Source organism: Apteryx mantelli, chromosome 2 (assembly GCF_036417845.1).
Source record: "Apteryx mantelli isolate bAptMan1 chromosome 2, bAptMan1.hap1, whole genome shotgun sequence".
Lineage (NCBI taxonomy): Eukaryota > Metazoa > Chordata > Aves > Apterygiformes > Apterygidae > Apteryx > Apteryx mantelli.
In genome coordinates this window covers 66,968,278-66,993,585 of record NC_089979.1, presented here as the reverse complement: position 1 = coordinate 66,993,585, position 25,308 = coordinate 66,968,278, and the positions used below count along the sequence as shown (strand labels likewise).

Genomic DNA, 25,308 nt, shown 5'->3' with positions numbered 1-25,308 from the left:
ACCATTGAGTAGACAGCTTTTTCCCACTCTGTTAGTTTATTTAGCTGTGCAGAGGCAAGATACATTTCAGGGACTGTATTTTCATTAGCTTTTTTAAGTATTAAAAATCACAACATCCTTAACTACTGTACTTATTCAGAGATTTGAAAATACTTGTTTTTATCATGCCTCTTTTGTCCTGAATTCAGTATTGTTTTATGCTTGACCATAATCCTCTTATGCATCATTTCAAATTGTAACCAGGAAAGTGAATTGACCAGTGGGCTTCCTAAGGATATCAAAGCTTTTGGGCCTTCCCTGCAGAGCTGTCTGGGGCAAATCCAGCTGTTTTTAATATAGGGCTCCCTGCAACTACACGGTTGGGACAAGAGGTACTGTAATGCTTAACATTTGCAAGGCCCTTTAAGAAACTCTGCTACAAGACACTAAGCATCTTTATTGGGGGAGAACGCACATGGTGTTATGAATTGTTTCTAACTAGTACCTGCATGCCAAAGGTTCAAATGACAAAGCTCTTCTCTCAGCACAACAGCGTGAAGCACAAGAGCCATATATGGAGACAGAATAATGACAAACATTATTCACTTGCCTGGCAGCTCTCTGCAAGAGAGGCCTGGTAATTTTGACAAAGCTGAGCTTACTTGGGCCAATAGCAAAGTTTTAACTTGGGACTTACCATTTAAATAACAGATACAAAACTCTGAACCCTTATAATCTGAGCTAGAGAACGATGACTTAGCTAGAAGCAGTAGCAGACACAAACCTCTGCTACAGACCAACCATTAGAAGAAATGAGAGCCACAGTCACCTAAGAGTAAGTAACAATACCACATTGAAGTTTCCCAAATATGGGTTGTGACTTGTAAATGATTCATGACATCTCAGTATTCCAGTGTACACTCTTCTAAAATTGTGAATATGACTTCAATATGACCTAATAAACCACTCCTCAGTTTAATGTTCCACAGTTTATGCAGCATGTCATCCATCTTAGACCCAACTTTCAAAATGGATGCCTTGATTTCAACAGGATTTTGCCTGCAGCAGTGACAACCTCAAAATGGGAAATGTAATTGCATGCATTAGCAGATACAATATGAAAAATGCAGCTGCTTAAAAGAGCAAATATATTTAAACATGCAATAAAAAGATAACCTTGAGAAAACAATCTCTCAGTAATATTAGGTATACAGATAAGCTCTATATAGTAAAAAATGGGTTCCATCAGTACAAAAGGCATGTACGCTATCTCATGGCCGTGCAACAATGGATTGCCTATGCAGTGCAAGGAGGAATGCCTATGGAGTGTGGATAGAGACTACCAAAGGGACTTTAAAACTGTGCTAGGGTACAAGAAGAGAGCAGCCCCAAGCTCTTTTAGCAGCAAGCATTACCCTAATGGATATTATATGAGAGAGAGCAAAACATCCACTGTGAGCACACCTATGTAAACAATCTTTGCAGGAAGAGAATAAGCTCAAGATAAAATGCCTAAGTGAGGAGTCTGATACCACAGCTAGGGACTACATGCATTTTCTTTACTTTTCTTATGACTTTCTTTTCCCACTCTGCTTGTTTCATTACATCTCAGATTGTAAGAGTTTGCTGCAGAAACTACCTTGAACATTCTCAAGAAGTGAATAAAAATCCAGTCTCTAAAGGTAACTATTGAAGGAGCAGTCTACTACTGAGCCCACTCAAACACCTCATTCAAAATCAAGGTTTTAAATTTTTTTAGTTTATAGTCGAACTAGTAATCAAATAAAAACAACAGTAATAGTGCTTATTGGATTGGAGTTCTAAGCTTTTGCCTTTTTATGCATGCATTCACCTTATCTCCCTCACCTTTCCAGCTCTTCAGTTCTGGCTCCCAAACCTATCCAAACTCCATCCATCCACCCCCACTCACCTGTCAGACCTGCAAATCTGACCTGCCCATGCCCAAAATTGTTTCCTGCCTCATTCCAGTGACTTTGGGGCACCCAAAGGATCTGTAGGAGAAGCGTCCAGGAAAGGCTGATCTGAACAAAGGTCTGGGGTTGGAGAAAACATTCTGCAATTGGATTGCATCCCTTCCAACAAAAGATCCTCTTCTCCATTTCCAGCAGGTTTTTTTTCATGCTCCCAGAATGCTTTCTAAGCCTTGAAGACACCTCCAACTTTGGGAAATATTTTCTAGTTGATTAATTATTTTAAATATTTTCTAAAACTAACATATACAAATCAGTTATGGGTAAACGTCCCTAAAAGGAGATGATTCTAAACAATCCTCCTCTCTTGTTAGATAGATATTTCACAGACTTTCAGAGGCTCAAAATGACAAGAATATATGCTCTTATGATGGCAACCTAGTGTATTGGAACCTTTAAAAATTCACAAAATATCCCTTTAAAAACCAAAGTTTACAAATATTGCATTTATGAACACAGGTAGCTAAATTATGTTTAAGGTCTTCTGGGAAATAAACGATTACATATTATATCCTGAAGATCAGAGTTCTTACACTGGCCTCCTATCATTTAAACTGTCTAACAAGTGGAAGATACAATACCCTAAAGACAGTATTAAAGAAGCTGTCTGATTTCACAACCCCTCATTCTTTGGAGAAGGCAGTTTCCCTGAGGGATTTTCAGCAGCAAATGTTTTGGTGTTCTAAGCAGATCCAAGTCAGATCCAGTGTGGTGTGATATTATGCAAAGACAAGGCTTTTCAGCAATAAATTTCCTTTTTATTCTTGTGGCAAAGCAGGTGTATAAATTGAGTGCAAATCTAGTTGCTCTCAACATCACAAACAGTTGCTCTTAAGAAAAATGTGCAAGTCAATAATAAAAATAGGCTTTTGAATCTGGAGGAAAAATGGAAAATTGGCTTTCTAGTTGCAAACAGTTGCAATACTACTAAAAGGAAAAAGAAACCCCCGCAACCTCCCCACCAAAGATCTATAAGACCTTCCAGAGTTTCCACTACACAAATATGAGTAACTGACTATGTTTTGTAATAAGATCACCTTATTGAAAACACCTTTGCATTGTTTGATAAAATGCAGATCTACATAAACAGTAACGATTCACAGAATGGTAGAATGGAGAAGACTCAGTGATGTTTTATAGGAAAATAGATACAAAGAGATTATAATCTGGTGTCTGGATCCTGAAAACAATAAAGCGCATGCCAAATTTTAGAGATGAAACTATCCCTACATTCTACTAAAACCTAAGTGACTGTAGGATTGAAGGCCTGAACTAGATCTTAGAACACAACAATTAGTGCATACAGTAAGCTAAGGAAACAGAATAGGGGGAACTACAGTAAATATTAAGATAGTATTTGTGCCTGACAAACAGAAAGCACACATGAAAGCATTCACTATGTCAACAAGTTAGACCACTCTGAATATTGCTTTACTGACAATGTGATTTCGTATTACTTACGCTCTATTGAAGGGGTTTGGGACAGTATAAACCTTGTGCAGATCTCTCTCATGCATGCATGTAGTACTATCACAGATTCAAATCCTGAATTAGTTTTCTGCTTTGAGCAATGCACAAATCAGATGCAATTATCAAAGACAGCCACAAAAATATTAAATAATATTACAATAGCTTAAATGTTTCTCAAAGAACATGCTTGAAGTCCAAAAAAATTTTTAGATTTCATTGTAACAATAAAAAGGTTGTTGACATTAATACACACAACTACCTGAGATGGATTACTGTAAACTAACGCTGTGTGAACTAGAAAACACTGAAATGATGAGGAAAGTTACACAGGTAAAAATAAGCTGGCATTTGAAATGCCAAAGAGGAGACAAATATGGGACAATTTCCTAGAACTGGCCAGACAACGAAACAGGCTTCTGCATTGTCAGACTGTGCTGGTAAGTTAATCATCTGGATAACAATCCTTTTATTTAGGTACGGTAATAACCTCTAATACCACCAGCTGATAGAAAGGGTATGTGAACAGAAAGAATTCTCAAGCCACAACAATGAAGACTAGGGTACAGTCTGACCAAGGAATCACAGCAAGACTTCTTTTTAGACATACAAGCTTTTGTGTTCTCTCTTACTCTGCCAGTACAGGAAAGGAAGCCAGCCTCAGAAGGTTGTCAAAGTCAAATATGAAAAAGATTTTTCCTTACCATACTATTTTCCTTTTAAAAATACATCCTGCTTTAAAAATGAGATATACACAATTTGCTGACTACTTAATTTCACTTTTTTTTTGAGAAGAAGGCAAGTTCTCCAATTTTTAAAGAAAAATGCTACAGTTAAAATGCTTTGGGAGCCTAATTCCCAATTTGCAGTCTTTGTGAGAGCACAGAGAGAAATGTCATAAGATATTGTGGGAAGGGGTTTGATGGTAAAGCCAAAGAGAAGTTGGGAGAGATATGGATGACATAACTACCGGTAGGTTTAATAGCAGAAAACATTAAAAAACAGAACTGTGAGTGAAGGCAGACGTGTGAAACAAGCAGCAGCATAACAAATAATAAAGTTGCAGATGAACTTCTAATGCATTCCTGCACATGTAAGGCCTGCAGTCCACTGAAACGACCAGCCAGCCAGAAACCTAATTCAGAATCTTCAGCAGCAGAAAATCTTGCATGCAAGATGTCTGCAGAGGCACAAGAAGATACCTAATACAGTCTACAAACAAGTGCAACACAACATGTGGGAGGGAGAGACCTGGAAAATGCAATGCCTCTCCAGGATAGTTTCCATTGGGATTTCTATAACAGTCAGACATTAAAGATAATCTCCTGGCAGAAGCTAAAGAAAAGCGGAGAAACAGTTCCTTCCCCTGTTCTCATCTTGTCTGTTCCCACGGATGAGAAGGTAGGATGTCCACTCTACTACACCTGCTGGAGTGGCCCTTAATATTTATAGTTCAGACACTGAAGACAGACATAATATGTTAAAGAAATCTCACTGCTGTCAGAAGTTAGAAACATAAGGAAACCTGAAAGTCTGAAAGTGAAATTGAAGAAAAAAACTGAGATTAAAAAGAAGTTACCCAAATGAAGGTATTTTGACACATGGAGTGAAATTTGTGCTTATATTTAAAGGAGCAAATTCTTACTTTTTTTTTTTTTTTTTTTTTTTACAAAATTAACTGAAAAGCTACCATATGATTATCACTGACTTGGAAAGTTTAGTATGTGATTCTCCTGTGAAGAATTACACACAGTAAACCAAATGCAGGAACAGCAGTCACGCAGCGTATGGATTGTTACATTTGCTGGTTAAATGGGTCACTTAAGAATCTTGAATTCAACTCATCCTGATAAAAATTTGATTGTTACAGAACGTAGTTAATATTTCCTTGCTATAATGACAAAGCATCAATCTACTAACATATGTTGCAAAACCAGTTATTCTGAATGAAAAAGAGCATACTTACTGGAGTACTGTGTGTACGAACATTCCAGTGCTCTTCACATACACATGTACACAGCACACGTGCACACACACACAGAGTTGCTTTTTCAAGTGTTGATTCCTTTTTGTGCATCCCTGTCTTTATGTGGTCTCCTCTTTTTTCCCCTTCACACTTCTCAGATGAGCTGGCAGCAGCTCAGTTTTTCCAGGGTGAAGGAAAAAAGAGCCAGCTATACTTATCAGCTGAAAAAAATAATCACTCTGCCGCTGCATTTGCTAGCAGTTAAAGGTAAGATCCCTTTTCAGTAGTTAATATAAGTACTGTCACTGTCTCTGAACCTCATGTGTTCTCAACTGCAGCTGGAGAAAGACTGCAACAGAATTAAATATAATGGCATACAATGCACAAATGTGCAGGCTATGAGCCATGTAAGGCTTCAGCCTGTACCCTCTGCTTGGGGGAATCCATTACCTGGATGAAAATAACTGACTGAATATATCCATGAATAGACCATGAACAGTTAGGCAACAGGCACTGACATGTCCTCTACCAGTCATCTATTTTTTATATGCAGTAGAACTGCAAAAGCATCATCACTTTTTCCCTCTTCACATACAAATATGAAGTATAACTGGTGCTTTATACCCCTGATTCAAAACAGCAGAATTTGGCCTTACTGAAGCATAAAATGAAAGGAAATTCCTAAACCCAGGACATCAATAGTTTGATCTACAGGAATTCAAAACCATCTAAGCCTAGTAAGATTTCTAAAACAACCTATTTGAAAAGTTAGAAGTAGTCTAAAGCGTTAGAGAGATTTCAAACCAAACTATTTTGTATATTTCAGTCAAAGTAATTGCCGACTTCACAAAAAAAAAAAAAATTCTTTCTACTATATCCAAATGTTTTTAAGATGTAAATGCACTTGTCATCTTAAATGTAAGCAGGGTGCCGGTGCCCCAAATTAAACAAAAGAAGACAAGTTAGGGTTGACAAGTATGTCGCTGCCTAACTACAAATTAAAAGTGGAATATCAAAAGGCATACTTAACTGTTGAGTACCTTTTCATCAGGCTATTGCCATTAGAAGTTTTTTATTAGATTTTTAAATTAGACAAATAACAGATAAGACATGTGACAAGTATATCAAACCTGATTTAGCAGATTTGACGCACTTAATCTTTTACTGTAAGGCTGGCATTTTATATTTGAAATGTTTTAAACAATGTGCCATTAACATGCAAAATAAGAAGAAATTCAGATTTAACTCTACTATATAAAGCTTATACCAAGTACAGAAAATCTAAAAACACGAACAACCAACTTCCTCTGAAAGCATAAAAACACCTGAAACTTTCAATGTAATGTGAAATTTTAAATACTACAAAAAATACCCAATATCTGACAACAATACCAGTGAAACACAGAAGAATCATATTTTAAAAGTTTATTAGACTAACTTCTGCAACACTGTATACTGTGAATTTTGAATGTTGGCTAGACTGCACAGCAGCTGGCATTTCAAAAATAACTTATGAAGAGAGATCACCATATCTGAATACTTCAAAAAATAAATGAACACCCCCCTTTTATGAGGTAAACAAATCCACATTGACTATAATCTCAGATTGATCTAGTTATAGTATATCTAAGCAAATAAAATATAAATTAACCTTGCCACATTATTAAAAATAATTTGACATATGTATGGAAAAGTTCACATTAAGCATCTAAAAGACCGAAGGCCCACATACTACTACTATTTTTGCTTGTATTGCACAAACTTCAATACATGAGGACCTTTTCAATCCAAATTCAAAGCAACACCACCACTTCAGTAACTCTGCAGAAGACTCTAGGAATCCAAAGGAGAAAATAGAGCCTAACATTACTGGTCAGGGGGCCGAGATAAAAGGTAAGCATTTAAAATATTATAAAACACCAAAACAACAGCAAAACAACTCTATCAAAAGAGAAGAACTGAACACAGGAAAAAAACTCTTCTAAGCAGAATTGGCTGATTGACCAGTATACACAAAATAAAAAACATTTAAAAACAACATGTGGTAACTGATTAACTCTATGTTTTCCTGTAATCCCTTTCATCTTTTTTAATTCTGTTGGTACGGTAGATTAAATGAGAACAATGTTTTGAACAGGAAAAAAGTATATAAACTAGATTTCATTGTTGCTGCATGTTAAAATTGAAATCTTTGCTGTAAAGACTCAAAAGTCAACTTAACCATTCAAATGAAAGTCATTTATTAACAATAAATCTATAAATCAGACTGCCTTCAAACACCAGCAGTGAGTCACACCTTAGATCAAAATAAAAGGGCAAATGTATAATTACATTGTGCACAAGTTCTTAATGACATTCAAAACTTCCATATTGAAAGAGTACGTATGTTGAAAAACTAAGCAATAAAAGTTTTAGCACATAGTCTAAATTAAAATTTGCACAATGCAAACAGCTTGCCCTTCCTTATATTTAAAACTGTAACAAAAAACATATGTATAAGTAAGTATCTAATAATCCTTATAATAGGACAACTGCCTAAGCGAACAGGGCACATGCTTTTTCCACATGGACAGAAGCATGGTACCAAACCTTAACATAATATGATTTTCAAGTCTTGCTCAAAGAATTTCATTCTGATTTCTTCTTCAGAACTGATCATTTATTACAGTACTTCTCATTCATTTATTTTCCCATCAATAATATGAGATGAGGAAGTACCTCCCCCAAGTACTTACAGACTGCAAAGGCATCAGTGATATAAAGTATAGCCAGTCAAGGTGCTTAGATAAGATTTTTCTGAATATTCTGCATATTATAGGATTTCAGGTAGTCAAATTAAATATGAATGTTAAAATTGGCAGGGTTCAAAGCAGGCACTTTAAAAATGAAGACAAAGAAATGCTCAGTGAGTTACTAACACTTGACATAAAGAACACTGCAGGGGCAGAATCCTGCCTTCACCTTTTTTCCTTCCTCCAGATTATGTCTCACTCACTTTTCAAAACCTGTAACTGCTGAGGACAGATTTTTGCTTGTAACAGTTTGATTTACTACAAAACCCAGTTTCATCTCCGAAACAGGCTCCGTTTTGTGAAGCGAGTGAAGTGATGCCTTGTGGGGAAAAAATCTGTTATTTAAAGGCAGAATCATACAGAATGGAAACCAGAAAATCCTTCTATTGCATTTGTCTATATTGCTCAACAGCAGGATTGGTGGTAATATACATAACTTCTGTATAATAGATTTATACTTATTTGAGTCATTTGACTGATGCTGTAGATCTTGACTTTTGTAGCCTTGATTCTAAAACAGAAGAAATGTTGACAGCAAAACATTTAGGCCATGGTTGTGTTCTGTTCCTCAGTGGTACTATCAATGTTACTTAGGGCTGTAGATAGTGTTACTTATTATATTTTACATACATACACATATATATAAAAAATACTATATGTGTGTGTGTATATATATGTGTGTATGTAAGTATGTATGTATAAAACCTTCTGTGAGTTGTGCAAAGAAAGTAATCAGTAACATTAACAGGCTGTCATCCCTAGAGTGTGAATGGGACACATTTCACTAAAGCCTTTTGCAAATACTTGCTGAAAGCAGAAGACTGAGGGATTTTGTAGGGTTCTACTTCAGTTTCTGGAAAGCTTAATGGTCTAGTGAGTACAAGTCCTTTCTGTCCTTTTATTTTCAACTCAAGCCTGTCTCTCTTTTGTATTATACCTTTCAATCCATTCCTGTGTTAATTCTATTTCTAAATCCTACCCTGTCCTAATTTACCTTTCCACCTTGCTCAGCCAGTCCTGGATTCCCGCTTTGTCCCACCTTGGCTCCTTGCTTGATCTCAGTCTTTGTCCACAAGTTTTCATTTCCAGTCTGTTCCTTCCCTTCTAGTTTCCTTATTTTCTACTCACATTTTTATTTCTCCCCATGAACAATTGCATCTACCCCAAAGCACTATATTCCTGATATGCTAGATCTGGTATTATCTGCATTTTATTCAAGCTTTCAATCTCTTCATTATTCTAGGAAACAGCAGGGGGAGCATCAAGAATAGGAGAGAAAGTCTACTTGCTAACGCCTGACCTCACACAATACAATTGTTCAAAATAGTTGCCATCTTGAAGCTCAGGGCTGGGCAGCAGCACAGAATGATCAGAAAATCTTAATATTATTCCTAACCAATTCCTGAGTGTTTTCATACTTAACACTTTTCCAAATTATCCTTTGCGAAAGTTATATCCATGATATCAACACGACCCCACTCTGGTCAAGCTCTCTATCTCAAGATGGAAAGCTTGAAAATATCAGACTATCTATGAAATTATTTACCTGTTTTTGTCTTTTAAATATGGGTAAATCAATGTCTTTTCCCTCAGCCTTCTTTTCTGAAACAACCGTTATTGCCAAAATTTCCCTTTTTACTACCACTAGCACTATTTGAAAGCTAATGTGGAAACACCAGATGAAAAACTTCAGCCTGTTATGGCTTGGCGATCAGAAGTAGTTTCCATCAAGGACCATCAAGTAACTTTAACTATGCAACATTATATGTCATTGATAGTATCACTGAGGAACACAAATGAGAACTAAATGTTTTGCCTTGCCAATGCCCTCAAGTTTTTTTCTGTTATAGAAACGAGGTTACAAAATTCAAGATCTACATCAGTCAAAAGACTCAGATCAAATCTTTAAATCTTGCAGTCAAAGATTACTGAAGAACAGATATTAATTTCAACTGGACAAATACATTTTTCTCACCAAATCAATGAGTTGATCATTTTAATAAAACCTAATAGCTTGACACAGTGTAACCTACTACCAGTCATCTGTATGTTATTTTAGTTTAATAAAGTATACACTTTTCATACTACACTTGGAGATGAGCTGGAAAGCAGGGTTTTTTTTTGTTTTTTTTTTTAAGAAAAAAATGAAAAGATAGCATGTTGTAGCAGCACTACAGATATTGACTGCATCTTTTAGATTACTTAAGGGTATTATTTTCTCAACTGTATTCTTGGTGCACACTTAAATTTTGTTTGTGAATTCTATTTTATTGAAAAAAAATCAATAATGTGCTTGTTGAATGATTTTTCTTGTTGAATACTGGATAAAATCAAATTCTCACATGTCCTATGAAGAGTACTTCTTTTTCAGTCCTTTTCAATAATGAAGTTCATCCATCTCCAAGAAGGAGAACTTCCCAGTCACTTACTAATTTTATCTTCAGAGCCCCAAATATTTTCAGGATTAACTAAGCATTGCTGTAAGCAAACAAACCTAAGGTACTCAAAGTTACACTTTTTATACTAATAGTCAATATGGTACATTTGACAGGATTTATCCAACAAAAGGACAGATCATCATGGTGGAGAGGCAAAGAAGTGACTTTACGTCCCTTAACACCTCTAGCTTGTGGATAAACAGGGAAACTTTTTATTACTTTATATTCACACCTGTTGGCCAACAGTATGATATGTAACTCTGATCTTTAACGTTCACCAGCTTCACTTTGAATTTTGTCCAAAAGATGCAGAAAAAACATGTAAAACCAACAATAAACTGGACAACAAGCAGAGTAAGGCACTCCCCAATAGAAATTCAGCATTCCCTCTAAATGAAAAGATACTACAGAGCAATCCTAAAGACAACGTGAGCCTAGTAAGTAGATCCCTGTGCACTAAATCAAGAACTGAGCGTATAAAATGCTGACACAACAACCTTTTTCTCTGTCTCTTTGTTAGCTGGTAGGAATACAATCATGCCAAGCACAAACATACTTCAAACATAATGAGGAATTATATAAAATTATATATAATATTTATATAAATTATATTAAGATTATATATAAACTGTGTTAGAGCATATATTCCAAGCACAAAAGTAGTAACGAAAGACAGAAGAAACACTTTTCTCAAGCATAATAAACCCTAAGGTCTTCGTGTTTTTAGGGCCCCAAGAGTAAGTACTGGAGCTCTTGATTCAGATTACAAATCTGTGTTTTCTTGTAATCACCTCCTAACAAATTTTAAAGTACTGCATAATTTCTACTAACTTTGCCATATACAATTCTATGAAGTTATCGATAGACCAAGAAAGTACAAAGTGTCATGTCAAACACTGATTTGTTGAAATGAATACAAGATCACTTTCTAAATTCCAAGTACTATATTCAAAATATAAGTGATTTAGCAGTATTAGTTTTAGATATGATGAATTACATGTTCAAGAGACCTAAAAGTTAAGAATGTGCACAGTATTAATCTTCTGAAAAATCAGTCTCGTTTATATTAAGCACCTTTAAAATGGAGGCTCTTAAAGCAACTAGTTAATGACTAAATATCTCAGTCATTCTAAGTACTTTATAATTGCCCTTTCTTTGATGGTTTAACATTAGTTGCTGAACCACTGTTATAATGCATATTTTCTCATAATTTTACCTTTTCAGAACTGTAATTACATCTATTACAAAAGTGGCCAGATTCTTTGGAAAAAAATCCAAACAATCTCAATGAATTTCATAAGAAAATAGCAAAGATGTCTTTCATAATTCTTCCTATTATATATAAGCAATGAAGCAAAATAATCACAAAAAACAAGCATTAAAGAGATTATCAATGATAAAAGCTGCTCTAATCATCTGGGGTATTTGAAAAATGATTTAGGAATTAAGTAAAATCACTGAGAAAGAATTTATAATAAGATCTTGTCAAAAGTTAAAAACACAGACTAGAAAAAAGTTTTAAATTGTACAGTATATTTTAACTCCTAGCAATCATGGCTAAAATAGTTTCAGAGTTTAATAAGCAGATATTTACCTGCTGGAACAAGACAATCTTTCCAATCAAAATATCCTGCGTAAATGCCAGGTTCTAATGACCCAACTATAGGATCTGCCTTGGATTCAATGTACATTTCAAAAAGTCTTTGGTCCAGCTCTTTCAAGGATTCCATGCTAACCTAAAAGAAAATCCAAAGAAAGAACAGAATATATAGTCATTAATTATAAGAATTGCATCATACACCCAAAACTTAGTTTTTCTTCTTTGATTTTCAGCAAAAAGTAGCAATTACTTAAACATTCGATTCATAATTAACATATATAAAAATGTAGGCATTTCCATATTATCACTCCATGCTAGCCAGTCCAAAATCCTTTTTCGATTTGTGGTCAGCTACAGGTATTTTCTGGAAAGGTGCAAGAAATGCCAGAGTTGGCAGACAGAATTATAATTGCCTAATGGCAGGATTTTTTTCTGCCTGTCAGGAGGTATAGATCTTGCACCAGCTTAACAACTGAATTTTGCCAGTGCTTTAAATACGATCATGCCCATAATAATTTTGTCATGAAACATGACAGTTTACTTAAAATAATTATAGTCCACCAACTCTGATACTACAATTTATCATTTTCTGCTCTATACTTGAAAATACATAGATTTATTAAATAACCTCTGATTTCTGAAACTGTCCATGTGAACTTCCCCACACTACTTTAAGGTCTCTCTGTACAACAGGTGCAGAAGCTGCAGCTCATGAACAGCTGTCTATTTAACAGATCTCAACACGATTTTTCAATACTCCACAAAACTTGAACACACTGAAAGCCAGAGGAAATGTGAACATTTTTATCATTATATCTGAACAACTTTAAATTTTATACAGTTCTATTTTATTAAACATATGTTGCTTACCTATATTATTACAGCTTCTAAAACAATTGCAGGACACAATGCACATCATAAAATGTTCAAGTAAAAAGTCAGTATCTTAATATTGTTACGGATTTGAAATGCAAATTAAATATGCTGAAAATGTCAAGTAATTTCTGCTTAAGTGTATTTATGTTTATGAGTAGGAGACTAAGAGATAGGCAAGTAAAGTTTTTAAACTGTTGCTCATTTTTCTCAAACACTAGGGAGAAAGCAGATATATAAGGTCTGACAATTTCCAGAAGCAAAGTGGTTTAAATGGGGGGAAGAAGGCCGTGTTCTAGACCAGTTCCAGAGCTAGAAAGAAAGAAAGAAAGAAAGAAAAGAAAAGAATACCAATTCCTTATCATTGCTTTCTCTGTGAAAGAAAGACTAAAGGTTTAATTCTACAAGCCGCAGAAGAAGGGATGAATCATATTCATTACAGGGACATCTCTAAAGTTTGTTCTCTTTTGGCAAAGATGTATCTATATCCCAAAGAGGGGATTTTCATGAGGCACTGAGAATTTGCCCTGGGCAAAGACCACGGCTGTATTTTTCTCCTTTCCCTTCCACCTCACAACATGCCAACATCACATTTGAAAATGAAGGATACAACCAAAAATGTACAAAAATCTCATGAAACCCTCATTTTCTCCTTACACAGAATCGCAGAAATGTAAACCGGGATGGATTTCAAGAGATTATTCAGTTCATTTTCTTATGATTAGGCAGGATAACTGTCCTTAGACCATTCCTGTTTAAGGTTGGAGCTAGTGGGAAAAATAAAATGGAAGTTCCATTGGGAAATCCCTGCAAACATACACTTGTTTGAAGAATACCTGTGAAACCACAGCTCCAACTGTCCTGAACAAAGTGTTTTAGAATTAATCAATTCTCCCTTCCACTTTTGCAGTCATTCAATACAAAAGATCATCTGCATAGTCAGTACAGTTGTTTTGCATGTTAGTCCTCTTTCAACTGTTTTGAGTTCAATGCACACTTGTGTAATGGTGGGTAACATTGTTTTTCAGCTGTTGGAAAGATTACAAGAAAGAATGAACAATTCATCTGAATCTTCTTTTGAGCCCAGGATTGGGGAGAGGGGTGGGGGGATATGTCCTCATGTCCTCAACAACATCCATTATTTTTACCCATTTTCCTGACTCCTAAGTGGAGTAAATACTCTAAAAAAAAAAATCACTTTTCTCATTGTTATCTTTCTGCTGTGAACTTCCCTGTAATTACGGTTTTCCATTTTTGCATTAAAGCCATTTTGAGCCTTTATCTTAGCAACAACTCTGTATGTTACATCTGCCTAATCTGAACATCAGAACTTTGGAGACATTTTTATCCAGAAGCTTAATCAACAACCTAGGATAAATGTTATGGGATACCCGCATTTTTCTACTTCCTAATTGACTAAAGAAAGTGATGATAAGTTTTATTAAAGGATCTCCACAAAAAAACATGTTAAAAAGAGCAATGTAGAAATGAAACATAATTACTAATCCTGAATAAGTATTATAATTTGGCCATTTTTATGTAACTTAATATTTGGACACATTAAGAAAAAGATGGTAATAACAAATACTTAGAATATAAGAAAATCTTCTTAGTTACCATTTTACATTTTCTTTATTTCCAGAATATCTAGAGAATAATTCTCTGCTAACAAATGCAACTTGGAAAAAAAACCCCAAAAGATAGTTTTGACCAACACACACTATGAAGTTGCACCTTAAAATTCAAATTATAAATCTAATGAATTAAAATTATAGTTTTGGGTCAGTCTTGTTAGATAAAAGCAAATCCTCTTTTTTCAAAAAATTTGCCAGTTCTTTTTTGCAAAATTTTTTATCTGATAAATAACTAACTAAATAAGGAAACTTACAGAAATTTACGTGACAGGAGAAACAGTGAAACAATCACCCAGCCCCCCTAAATCCTACATTTATCCCTGTGAAGTTCTAGCCTCCCTTAAAATTAACAAAGGATTCAAAAATGGCCATCTTAAGATGACTGTGTAGCTACCCAAATCCTCCCAGCTGGAATCACTGATTGATATGTACCATACAGGCAGTAGTGCATCGGTCACAGTTTTCAAAGGGTTAACGTAGATTTGACATAGTCACAAATTATTCTGCAACTTCAACATTAGAATTTTGTCATTTATAAACCTACCAGACTTTTAAAGGCAATACTTCGATGTTGCTGTACAAGAGACAGTGCTTAATACATAACGGATGCCTCATTTGCTTATACAGTCAACGCTTGCTTTTATAGTCAACATACTATCTGCACCTAACCCAACTCAGCTCTTCATTGCCCAGCAGCAAGGAATGCTGATATCCAGAATAATTTTGTATGCTATACTAACAATACAAATCCTATCAACTCCACTTAAATGCTATTCAAAATTACTTCAGCCACAGAAATTCAAACAGTATTCACACAGAATTAGACTAAGGATGTACTATAAAGTAGAAACATCAGTTTGGAGTGAAATATTTATTCTATACTGGAAGAGGTAACATTTTACTTCCAAACAACAAAAGTTTCTGAAAATAAACTAAGTTTTGATCCTAAGGATTAAGTCACAACATTTCTCATAAAAAATGATTAATCTTTACAAAAAGGAAGGAAAATGAGACAGCCACTGCCGCCCACTTTGACATTTTCGTTCTTTGAAAAAAAGAAAAAAAGATCTGGTTTATGAACAACAGCTATCAGTAATACAGATTGCCAGATGAAATAATTTATCATGTATATTTTTGAGATAATAATCTTTTATTCTTTGCATCAAGAAAACACAGTGACATTAAACCGCTTTACTTAGAAATCTGATAAGCTTTGCCAGTGAGCATACAAATCCTGAATAAGAGGTTGCATTTTCTGTACTAGCTATTTCAGCCATACAGGAGCACACACAGCCATATCATCACTGTTGCTGTGTCCCTCAACTGATGCTTGGAATCCCACTCATTTGTAGAGGGCTTACTCAAGAGTCATTCTGGCTGTTTAAACACTTGCACTTAATTCCCACAGAAAGTAAAACAAATAAAAACTGTTTCATTCAAGTAATGATACTTTATTTCAGTGCTCTTACTTACTTGAGTTATTTTTTCAACTCCTTGAAAGCCATGTTTCTCAAAATGTTCAGCTATATTTAGGAAGGTATGACGTTCCAGATAGCGGCAGTTACTGAGTGCAATTAAAAGCCTTTGTTCCTAAAAGTGTGTTTTAAAAGAAGAAAAGTATAATGATTACAAAAACTATCAGAATGGCCAATACCAAAAATGTGTCAATTTTATTGACAGGGTGGCAGACGAGGGACAGGGGGCAGTTGTATGATAAACATGCATATAAATAAAGCGGAACTGACAAATATTTTTGTCAATAAAATTCTAAGAACTGAGCAAACATCAGGCATAATGATTAAACCTGTATGTTCTTTCTTATGAGATCTGGAGTATTCACTGGAATATCTGTGACTAATACAGAACCATGGTTAAGACTCCTTTACAAAAATAAGGTTTGGATGGCTTTCCAGGAAGATGTTTCTGGCTTTTACTTTGTTTCTAGAAATACGCTAAGAATTATGACCATCATAAAATGAAACCAAATACCGTCTTCACTTTCATATGAAACTGGCTAAAACAAGGGAAGCAAAACAGGTACTGAACAAATGTACTTGCCCATTCTGAAATATTAGAGGGTTCAAAAGTAACTGATATAATTTCAGCAGTTAATTTGAAAAATTCTAAGTTACTCTAACTTATCTTTGTTCTTCACTGATTTTTTTTTTTTTTTTAATCACAAGATCAATGTATTTCACAATATGTTTTGGAGTTGAGATACCAGAACTGCCTTTCCCTGACTTTGGTGCAACAAGGTGTAGTTTCCAAACCGGAGACAAACAACCAAATAAAAAGTTAGAACTACCCAAACTACAATCTTAATTTTAATAATGACTTTCTGTGAACCTTTGCACAAACTATTTAGATTCAGTCTTCTCTCTTCCCTCTCCTTCCCCCATGATGGGGAAAATTTTTTTTTACCTCAGATGGCAGTTCAGGATCAACTATAGCAAATACATTGAAAACAAAATTATTTGGCAATGAAATAATCATAATCATAGTGGAGATCTGATTAAGAATGATAAGTTGTTTTCACCCAGAAGCATTCCCGACAGCTTTGTCTTCCAGTAATATAACTGGATGAGTAGTATAAAGATGTGTGTTGCCTACGTTTTTAAATTATTATCAATTGGTATACAGAGTATTCAAAAAATAAGCATTTTAAAAGTACAGTGAAAAATCTTACATGGGTCACTTACTTCCTCTCTTCTCATTAGTCAACTGGGAAACTGAATATAAAGCGCTCTGCCATTTACAGAAGAAAATTAATATGATACTGTAGAAACTAAATATTTTTTAACTGGCTGATTTTTTTTACTTAAAAAAAGTTGCACCTTTAGAGATGAGGGAGAAAGGTGGGAATAGCCACAAAAAGGTACTTTGTGAACAATTAATTTCAAAGTTCATGTATTGTAAGAATAAAATGACACAAAGTGCAAACTATTATAATCTGGAACTCAGAAACTTGGTCTAATTTTGCAATCTGTGATTATTTATTGCAGTGGAAATGCTAACTGTTTTTGTAAATGTGGCAAAGCTGGACTTCTGACAAGATTTAAAATCTGTATAAGTAACCACACAAGAGATTCTCACTAGGTTTCTTGCAGGGAACAAGTGCATTTTTTCCATCAGTCGTTGGGTTGGAAGAAAGCACACTAACCACCATTTAGCAATCAAAGTGCTAAGAATATTAAGAACCTTTTTTTGATTTCCTAAAAATAACTTTAAAAAATGCAGATAATTAATACTTTCTATCAATAATGTGAGTTTTGGATGAAAACTACATTACACTGAATATCTGTATCTTCATGTGTTTTAAAAAATAACTAATAATCAGGCCAGGTCTTATCATTTAAAACTTAAGTGATACATCAAAAGTCAAATCCTCCTATGTTTTAAAATCAGTGCTATTTTCCTGAACTCAGTCGTGGTGTTTCAGTTTCTGAGGGGACCTGGTTTCAAAAAATGTTTTCATTAGTTATCTTAAGATAGCATACTAAGATACCATAAATAAACAATGTTTTTTTAAAATAGCCTTATATTCAAGCCTTATATATTTACATTTTCACAGTGTATCTAGGAAATGCCTCTGGAATACACAATTGATTTCTAAAAAAGACAAACCAAAACCCCCAAACACTTAATAAAAACACGGACCACATTCTAGGAACTTCGAGAAGTTTCACATCAGCTTTTAAGAACAGAAGCCAAACTTACTGAAGAAAGGCTTGAGTCTTCATGAATGCTTCCAAACAAATCTGGAGATGAAACATCAACTGCAAGACTAGGAATATTGTTTAAAAAGTGAGTAGTATAGTGATTTTGATTATGTGATACATAGTAGATTCGAATTAACAGTTGGAACAGAAGACTGGAATCTTGTTTCAAACTCTCTCGCACCAGATGATAAAGCAGCACAAGCTGCTCAATTTTTCTAAGATGTCCAGAAAGCCATCAGGCGCTTTGTGGACAGACAGTACTACTTCAGCTGCAGACCTTCCCTTCTCAAAGTATGTTCACCTTGTCTAATTTCTTTGGTTTGCTGCAGATTCTGATCTGTTTTCTACACCTATCCAGCCAACAGAGAGTCATCCAAACAGAAAATAAAAGTGGCCTTAGGGGAACAGTTAATTTGCCTCTCTCTAATGCATGCTGCGGGGACTAGTATTTGCCAAGCCTCTGGCTTTTAACAAAGAAATGACTGGTGCTCTTGGAAACTCAGGCTCTTCTGACTGCTTCTGACTCTGAAATAAGTGGTTCATGTGCAATTATGGAACAAAGCTAAACTTTCAAGAATTTACCAGAACTACTGATAGATCCAGTCAAAACAACAGGGAAGAGGTGTAAAGCAGAGGCTGTTCCTCCATGAGCAGACGTTACTTAGTGACAAGGAGAACTCATTCCATGTAAGCTAATGCCAAAAACAACATACCCACGTCTAAAGAATACTACAACTCCTGTCACTGAACAAAATGGAGTAATTAATACTATATTTCATTATTTTGGGCAATATTTAGTACATGATGTCACTCTATTTTGGCATAAAAAGCATCTACTCTTATTTCAAAGCATCACTAGCCAGAGGCAAAAATATTCATAATAAATGTTTAGTATTAAAGGGGGAAAACACTACCAACAAAAAAATTTGAGATTGACATTCACAATTTCAGAATACTACCATTGGCTCATGTTTATTTTACTTACTGTGCTGTATCTATGTCACCATCAGGTTTCGTGCTCAGTTGTTCCAAACAGTCTATAAAAACCTAGGAAACAATAAAACACATTCTACATTTTCTGCAAGACCCTCCCCATGAAAATCTCAAATTCACTTTTATTACAGTCAACAGAAGCAGAATGATCATCATCATCTTTCATTGCCTTAAAGCTTATATACATTGGTAGAGAAACATTTTAGTTATGCCTTTTGAATGCATATTTTAAATACTAAATGCATTTATTTTGCTACTCTCCATTTACATGTGGCAAAAAATTGGGGGGGTTTTGGTACTATCTTTCATCGTGCTAAGTGATCTCCATCACACAGCGCTAAAATTATGCGGTGATAATCTGCTGATTTGCAAAGAATGGATCATTAACAAATTTCAAGTGATCAATCTAAACAGAGATCCCAAGCAAACACCATAGAAGCATCACTAGAACCCATTTTTTGCTTTGGAACGTGACTTCTCAATTTCACAATACTATAATAATAGTTCATAAAACTAAAAGATTCTATTACCTTATTTATAATATATTTAAATAAATCATTTCATTTTTTTTTAAACAAACATTGGTTTCTAATACCAAAATTAAAAGCCAGATCCTCAGCAGATGAAAACTGCCATTGTCCCTTTCACTACAGTGGATCAGTGTTAGTTTACATCAGCTCAGCAAGTGTCCCTAAATCATGATGACTGCAGTTCAGTAAACTTCTTTAACATGTGATTTATCCCCCTTTGACAATTTGATATCATCAGATTCAGTTAGTAAGATGTACATATTTTTATAGTCAAACATTTCTCCGGATCCAAGGGTGTATTGGAGGAACAACATACTGTCATCACCTTAAGCTACCTTTTGGGAGGTAGGCAGGGTGCAAAACGCACTTTTTTGTTGCTCACTTGTGTTCACAATTCCATATTTTGAAATGTTTGAGTTACCTGCGTGATCCCAATGCTTAGCTGACACACATCCTCCTGTGTTTTCTGTTGCTGGAAAACCTGAAGATGCAAGTATATTATTTCATTGGAACAGCTTCATATGGCTTTCTTTCCAAGGAAATGAGGAAAGAAAAGCATTATTAAAGCTAGTTCCTTCCTTTTGTAATTTGGCTGTCAGAATCCCTGGAATCAGGAGAGCAGTCATACAGAAAAGTCATGCAAAAGCAATTTACAGCAGCCCTGAGCAACCTATTCCTAAAGAGATGACACAGTTATGGGAATGACTGCTGGGACATGATGCCTCCTAGCTGATCGGTTTTGATTTTTCCCTACCCTAAAAACAAGGAAAACAGGGAAAGAGAGTACATGCGCAGTTTGACAAGCATGAGGTGATAAATGAGGTGATTAAATTCTGAATGGAAAAAAGCCCTAGTACCGAGCACACCTGTTAAGTATCAGTGTTGGATAATGGAATTACAGCAAAAGCTCCCAGAGCATTCAAAGATATTTGCAGCCTGAGAGGAAGGATTCACCATGAAGTACACACTGCAGATTCTTTTGAAAAATATTCATCAAGAAACTGGATAAACTAGTCATAAAAGGTTAAAATAAGGGAGAAACAATACTCATACAGAGGGGCCCAACAGACTTTGGAAATTGTTAAGCTTCCTCACATCACTGAAACCAGAAAGAAAAGGTCAGTATCGCATACAATCAGGGTCTCAAGGTACTAAGTGGATAGAGACTACCAAAACTACTAATTTAGAATAAAATTTACAGAAGTAAAAATCCAGATTTATGTTCTGCAAGTGGTCTGGATGCAATATTTAGTTAAGACTGGGCTCCTGAGAATAGTTAACTTTTCTAATAAAGTCACATCTACTGCTATCTGAAAATTACATGAGTAGCATTTTCCTATAAGAAGAGCTTTAAAGATTTAAGTATAGTCTCATCTGCCCCATACACACACGATTCCCTCCCAAGCAAAGGAAATACGAACATAATTCTGGTAGCTAGCAGCACAGAAAAGAGTGTACATGAAGGAACCCTGTATCATTCTGCAAAAGTTCTTGTTCTGAAACCTAGTAATAATTTACATAAAAAGAAAATAAAAATATAAACCAATACTTACGCTGGCCTCTCCAGGTTTGCAGTCCAGCACAGTTTTAAGAGATTGTAAGGAATGGATAATACACTGTTCAAACTGGGATGGCTGAAAGAAAACAACTTTTTAGCTCCTAGATGAGCATGGTATGTAAAATGTATACTATACAAACATATAAAAATTCCCATCCGATACAGTAAGCTATTTATTTTCAGCTTACTCCAAATAAGGAAAAATCACGATTCATATATTACAAGAAGATCCCTCTGTAATGATGCACTTTCATCCTTAAGTCAACAACCAAATTATTACAATAGATCAATGCACATTTTTCTCTGAGAGACTTCTGCACTGAACAGCCTCTTCTAAAAGTGCTGTGAAAAATTTTTATAGCTTGTTTGTGGTAGCATCTATAGACAACTACATTATAGATACCCATGACACCCCCCTTTAATCTAAGTTGGGATAGAATTTCACCTTGGATATCTGAAATTTCTGCATTTTATTTCAGCACCAGGTTTTTAAGAAAAACAAAAGAAAATTGCTCTCACATGGAGGAAGAGAAAGCACTGTTTAGGGAGGCTTTTTTTTTATCTTCAGGTTCCAAACCTAAAGTACAAAGGTCTTGATGCATGCACCAATTTCACTATGAAAGTGCAAATGAGTTCACAGCATTAGACTCATTAGTCAATTTTTCCTTGCCTTCCTCTCTTCCCTGTTAAGTCACTCTTTTTTCTGAGACTGTCTGTTGGTATTAGGCCGGAAGCTGTTGAACAGGGCAATGTGAAACACAGAGGCGTCACCGTTCTAGGAAAAAGGCACATCATTCTACTGGATTTGGGTCAGACAGATGGACAAAAAGCATGTAAGTCATTCTAGATGTCAACCTGGTTTGCATCCAGAAGATAGTTTCGGGCATGTTGTTTGAATGCCATCCATTTGAGGCTAAGGAGAAACTTTTATTTCTGTAAATGCTGGGGTGGAGGAGGTGCACAAGACTGATGCCTGCAGGGCAACCTGAAAATCTTGAATAAAACCCAGTAAGATAATCTCTATTTATTACTTTTAGGACTGGCTTAAAAGAAGAAAAAATCCAACAGTTGAGTGCTGCTTCTTTTATTTTTGTTTTCACATAATAAAACATCACACTTCAGGAGAAGGAAGCAGTTCAGATACATTAGACTTTGGATACTATGAATTACAGGAAAGTTGGTTCTGTATCTTAGTGTTCTGTTGCCTGCAATATAAATGCTGAGCAGGTTAGCAGCCAGTATTTCCTAAGCATCTTAAAATATAGTTTCTATCTTAAGCCTAAAATGTCTCCAAAGGGACTCCCTCGTCCTTGTTTATATTGGTTAATTTTTGCTACAATATTACTACAATCAACTCTGCTCTAGTAGGCCATAATAATCTTGTGACTACAAAACTGTTACTACAAAACTTAACCACCTGCCACCATACAAAATTTGGCATGCCTTGATCATGGCAACTTGATGCAGTGCCTTAAAAGAGTTATCTATTAAAATACTGTACACAAGGAATTCATGGGTGATTTCCAAATACACAAGAGGCTGTTAAGCACCCTTCTGCAAAGATAGGTTATGATACAGCAAAAACATAAAGAATCAGAAGCTTTCTTGGCAGACCCTCCCCCCCCTTCCATTTTACTGAAGAATAAAGTGAAAAACAGAAAGATTAAGGGACTTGCCCAAGACAGTGGCAACTGAGATGAAGACTGCAAGTTATGAATCTGGTTGTAATATTCTAATTACCCAGCGACACTCCTTCCTACAATATGTATATTATGATTGTTTCATTCCCTCCTACTCAACTTCAAACATATATTTATAGTAGCAAATAAGAAAAAATAAGCAGGAAAAAAAAAAGAAAAAGGTTGTGGAGCATTCTCTAAGATAATATACACAAAGCTGTGCTCCCTCCCACTGGCCCTCTCTGCTTTCGCAGATTGTTTTTAAGTCACACTTACAATGTGCTTGCTGTGTTTTAGCCATTACTCATTACTGTTTATTTCCAGAAAGCATCTCACTAATTTATTTGAATTTGGTTTCAAGTTATTTGTTGTTTGTGTAGGAAATCTCCTAAATTAGTTGCTTTTCAGTTCAATTTCTCATTATAACAGATAAGTGACCTATTTATTCAGCTACAGACCAATTCCATGGTAGTGTGCCTACTAAGTTATGAAGCTTTAGATGTGAACTGAACTTGTTGTGACCTTAAAAACAAATTCTTTACTTCAGTAAACCATCCCTAAAATAAGATGCTTAACAATGAAAGCTATTACTGTTTATCTCAGCAAAATCATACTAAAGGTTAGCAATAATTGTTCTGACACATTTAAATAACCTCACTTAAGGCAGAAAGTCATGGTACATATCTTTATGCCCATATTTAATCTTTTTATCTCTCAATATGTGACAGAAATCCACAAAGGTTTTATTTTTGCATATATTTTTAATATATGAATAGGGTCCCCTATAAATCAATGAGTAGGTGAGCTTGGATAGGGGAAAAAAAAAGTACTTTGTCTATTTTTTATATAATGTATTTTAGATCCAGTAATTCATCATGGACTGAAATATATTGCATAAATTTTGGTTAAAAAAATGAATTATTGCAAATACAGACCTCATTCTAGAAGTCTGCTTAAAAAATTTTCTGATATGTAGGGATAAAACACTAAAAAATTTAAAAAATTAAAATGAGAGGTTTGGGAAAGTGAGGGTTATTGAGATTTTGTACCATATATGAAACACATGAAAATAAACTGCTATGTAAAAAGCAATTTCTAAAAAGACTGTCTTATTCTATTAGTAGTTGCTATTTGTTTTGGGCAGTTTCACTCATAGAAAATGGAGTTCATCAAGGGGTTTTTCAATACGAACCTTGCACACACAGAGTATGTACCATCAGTGTGAAAAGAAACACAGATACCACTCAGGAGGGGAAGTGGCAAAGTCTCCAGATGAATGGGAACTGGTTAGAATATAGACTTCAGAGAATTTCTTTGCAATAAGTAGTGCTAAAAAGCACTCTTTTTACAATTCTGTTAGAGCCATTCCCCAAGTAAAACAGTGCTGCTTTTGAAAGACAAGACAATATGCATTTCAAAGACCAAAATCAAAAGTTTCCTGTGTTCCCTGTTCGTGCCATCTGTGGAAGTAAAAACGTAGTAGGATATGAGTTTTCATTTTATTGGTAGCATGTCAATACTGCACATCTACCTCAAAATAATGTTCTCTATGATCATCCTAGCACAATTAAGGAGTTATTTTATCAGTAACTTTACATTCTTGTTTGCACTTTAGAAAATAACATTATATAGTAATATCATTGTCATGCAATTTTAAAATGACTTCAGGCATAACAGTTTAAGAAGTACAAATAAAAATCTTGAAAGAGGAAGAAAGAAAAAATGACTTTGCATTTGATCATTCGGTGATGGGATCTATAAGCGTATAACTATCTAAACAAAAACCATTGTATCTTTCTACATTTTCATCATATTTTAATAAAACTACAGCCACCTCTAAGAACACATAGAGACAAAGTCCCAAATAATGCAAGTTTTTGGAAAATATACGAAACACTTTTGTAACACTCGTGAAAAAAAGTGCCTATAAGACATGCAAGTATACCCACCAAAGATGTCAAACCTTCATTGTCAACAACCCAGTCTTCCTTTTCAGCTAACCTCTTTATATCTGTGTGTGAGAGAGAAAGAGAGAGGGAGGGAGGGAGAAAGAGAAAGAGAGAGAAAGAGAGAGAGAAAGAGAGAGAAA

General features: G+C 35.0%; 1 protein-coding gene across 1 annotated transcript in view; it reads right to left on the bottom strand.

Annotated features, from left to right (window-relative positions):
- EXOC2 (exocyst complex component 2) overlaps positions 1-25,308 on the bottom strand; it is a 143,424-nt gene that overhangs the window by 29,102 nt on the left and 89,014 nt on the right. Inside the window, exons 17-23 of the mRNA XM_013942074.2 lie at positions 25,169-25,230; positions 21,536-21,616; positions 20,404-20,463; positions 19,445-19,506; positions 18,458-18,524; positions 16,214-16,330; positions 12,228-12,369 (exon numbers count right to left, since the gene is read on the bottom strand). Coding sequence (XP_013797528.1) covers positions 12,228-12,369; positions 16,214-16,330; positions 18,458-18,524; positions 19,445-19,506; positions 20,404-20,463; positions 21,536-21,616; positions 25,169-25,230 — 591 coding nt within the window. The remainder of the gene's footprint in view (positions 1-12,227; positions 12,370-16,213; positions 16,331-18,457; positions 18,525-19,444; positions 19,507-20,403; positions 20,464-21,535; positions 21,617-25,168; positions 25,231-25,308) is intronic.